The 2,296-nt window shown below is 50.4% G+C and overlaps 1 protein-coding gene across 5 annotated transcripts in view; it reads left to right on the forward strand.

The window, feature by feature from the left end:
- Nucleotides 1-2,296, forward strand: part of CIITA (class II major histocompatibility complex transactivator) — a 45,494-nt gene that overhangs the window by 39,688 nt on the left and 3,510 nt on the right. For all 5 annotated transcript variants that reach the window (XM_039885331.1, XM_039885332.1, XM_039885333.1 and 2 more), the window contains exon 16: nucleotides 624-710. In XM_039885331.1, coding sequence (XP_039741265.1) covers nucleotides 624-710 — 87 coding nt within the window. The remainder of the gene's footprint in view (nucleotides 1-623; nucleotides 711-2,296) is intronic.

Genomic DNA, 2,296 nt, shown 5'->3' on the forward strand with positions numbered 1-2,296 from the left:
TCCTTCCTTCCTTCCTTCCTTCCTTCTCTCCTTCCTTTCTTCCCTCTCTCCATCTTCTCTCTTCCTTTCTCTTTTCTTCCTTTCTCCCCACCACTTAAATTTTTATTGAGCACCTACTATGTGCTTGGCACTGCTGTAGGCACGGGGATATAGTAATGAACAATGCAGATCCAACCCCTTGCCTTGTGGCGCCCACGGCCATTAAACAAATAATAGGAGCACTTATTTAATTACAGTGCTGAAAAGTGGTTCAAAGGGGATGCTATAAAATCGTGAAACAGGTGTGGGAAGGTGAGAGATCTCCCTCTCCCCGTCCCCTCCCTCTCTCATCTGCATCCTCACCCCCATTATCCTGCTCAGCCATAGGACCTAACAGTACCTTTTTATGTATTGAGTTAGCATAAGTCTACACACAGGGCCATTCATAGTTCATTACCCACAGCTCTCTTGGAGTTCATTGTCATGTGTTAGCTGCTCCGGGCCACCCTGTGAGGAAGTGAGAGTTTCTCAGCTCTGCCCCAGGAGAAGTGGGGGTGTGTGTCGGGGGTGGGGTGGGGTGGATGCTGATGGGGAAAGGAGATTGCAAGCCTGGCCCTGAGCCCTTCTGCTTGCTGTCTCTGCAGCTTGTCCCAGAACAGCATCACCGATGTGGGTGCCTGCAAGCTCGCTGAGGCCCTGCCCTCCTTGGCTGCATCCCTCCTCAGGCTCAGGTGAGTGGGTTCTGCCAGGATCGGCACCGAGCCAGTGGGCTGGGGGAGAGCGCAGAGTTCCCTTTGTGCCAGCTGCAGAGTTGCACGCTGGGGCCCTGGGAGCATTCACTACAGGTTGTTCTGCTGCATCAGTCTTGCACAATTTCAAGGGGTGGGAGGTTGTCTTAAAATCTAGTAGGAATACAATTTCCTGGCGCTGGGCAATGCCTCGTTCTTCATCTGGAAAGTAGGTACCATTCCAGTGGCCTGTGGAAAGCACTCGGTGCAACGAATGCCTGGTCCTGGTGCACAATAAATATTGGTCCTCTTCCCCCAGGGAATGGTGGGATTGAGCTTTTTCTAAGTCCAGGGGTAGTGATTTCTAGAAGGCTGACCACCTTCCACCAGCCCTGGCTGGCTTCTGCCACTTACACACACCAGTCAGTGCCTACACTGCCATCTTCTGGTAGGCCTTGGCATAGCACCTCTTTTAGTACCAGAGGGAACTGAGCTTGGATGGGAGCCCTGGCCATTCAGCTCAGCATTGCCAGCTCTCTCCTCTTTTACCAGGCTGCGGGGGAACTTCCCTCTTCTTCTCTAACCCTCATCACCTACCAAGGACAGCCAGGGTCAGATTCCCAGGGGAGATGGCATCTGGTTCATTTAGTTATCTATGTGTCCATTTTTTATCCTTCCATTCCGGGCCACCACGTGTAGCTGTTTAGGCTGTGTATTCTGCAAGTCGTAGTCTATATGATCGGCATCTTCGAGAGCTGTGCAGGGCATCTTGTGTTCTCTGACATCAGCCGTGGGACAGAACCTGTGCTAGGAACTAGATACAACTACAGACAAAACAGATGTGGTTCTTGCTTGCTTTTTTTTTTCTTCATAATAAGTAAGCATATGCATAAATAAAATATTTCAAAATAGTGATTCATGCTCAGAAGGAAACTAACAAGGGCCCAGGGGGTAGAATAGGGAGTATGAACTCACGGGAGAGGTCAGGGGACCTCTGAAGAGTTGACCCTTCCCCTTCTATGGGAAGCTATAGGGGGAAAGCATTCCAGGAAGAAGGAGCAGCAGATACAAAGGCCCTGAGGTGGGAAAGAGGTTAGGTCTTTGAGGGCTAGAAGGGCCCCTGTGGCTGACTACAGTGGGTGAGGGACAGAGGGTGGCAGATGATGGGGGAGAGGTAAGTGAAGGCCAGATTGTGCTGAGAGGCCCTCGTAGGTCGGGGGTGGGGTGAAGTTTTTCTTCTGTGAATGATGAAGTGGGTAGAGTGTATGGAGGTGACACCTGACCTGACTGACTCTTTAGGAAACCTCATATTTCATGGAGTCTAAGATGCCGTCCTTGTAAGATATTATTAAGAGGACAAAATGCTGCTAATTATACTATGACACTCCATGGATTATTAGACAGATCCTGATCTCAGTGTTATTCAAAGATAAACACGTGCATCTCAGCATTAATGAAATAGAGGGAGAATCCTCTGCCTGGGGAGTGGAGGGGCCTCCTGAGTTCTAAGACCCACCCCAGGAAGAGATTACAAAGCCCCCTCCTGGTGCCTGCCCTGGTACTAGCCAACTTGTGACATCAGGGGATGC

The sequence above is a fragment of the Pteropus medius genome, unplaced genomic scaffold (genome assembly GCF_902729225.1).
Source record: "Pteropus medius unplaced genomic scaffold, Ma_sr-lr_union100, whole genome shotgun sequence".
Taxonomy (NCBI): Eukaryota; Metazoa; Chordata; class Mammalia; order Chiroptera; family Pteropodidae; genus Pteropus; species Pteropus medius.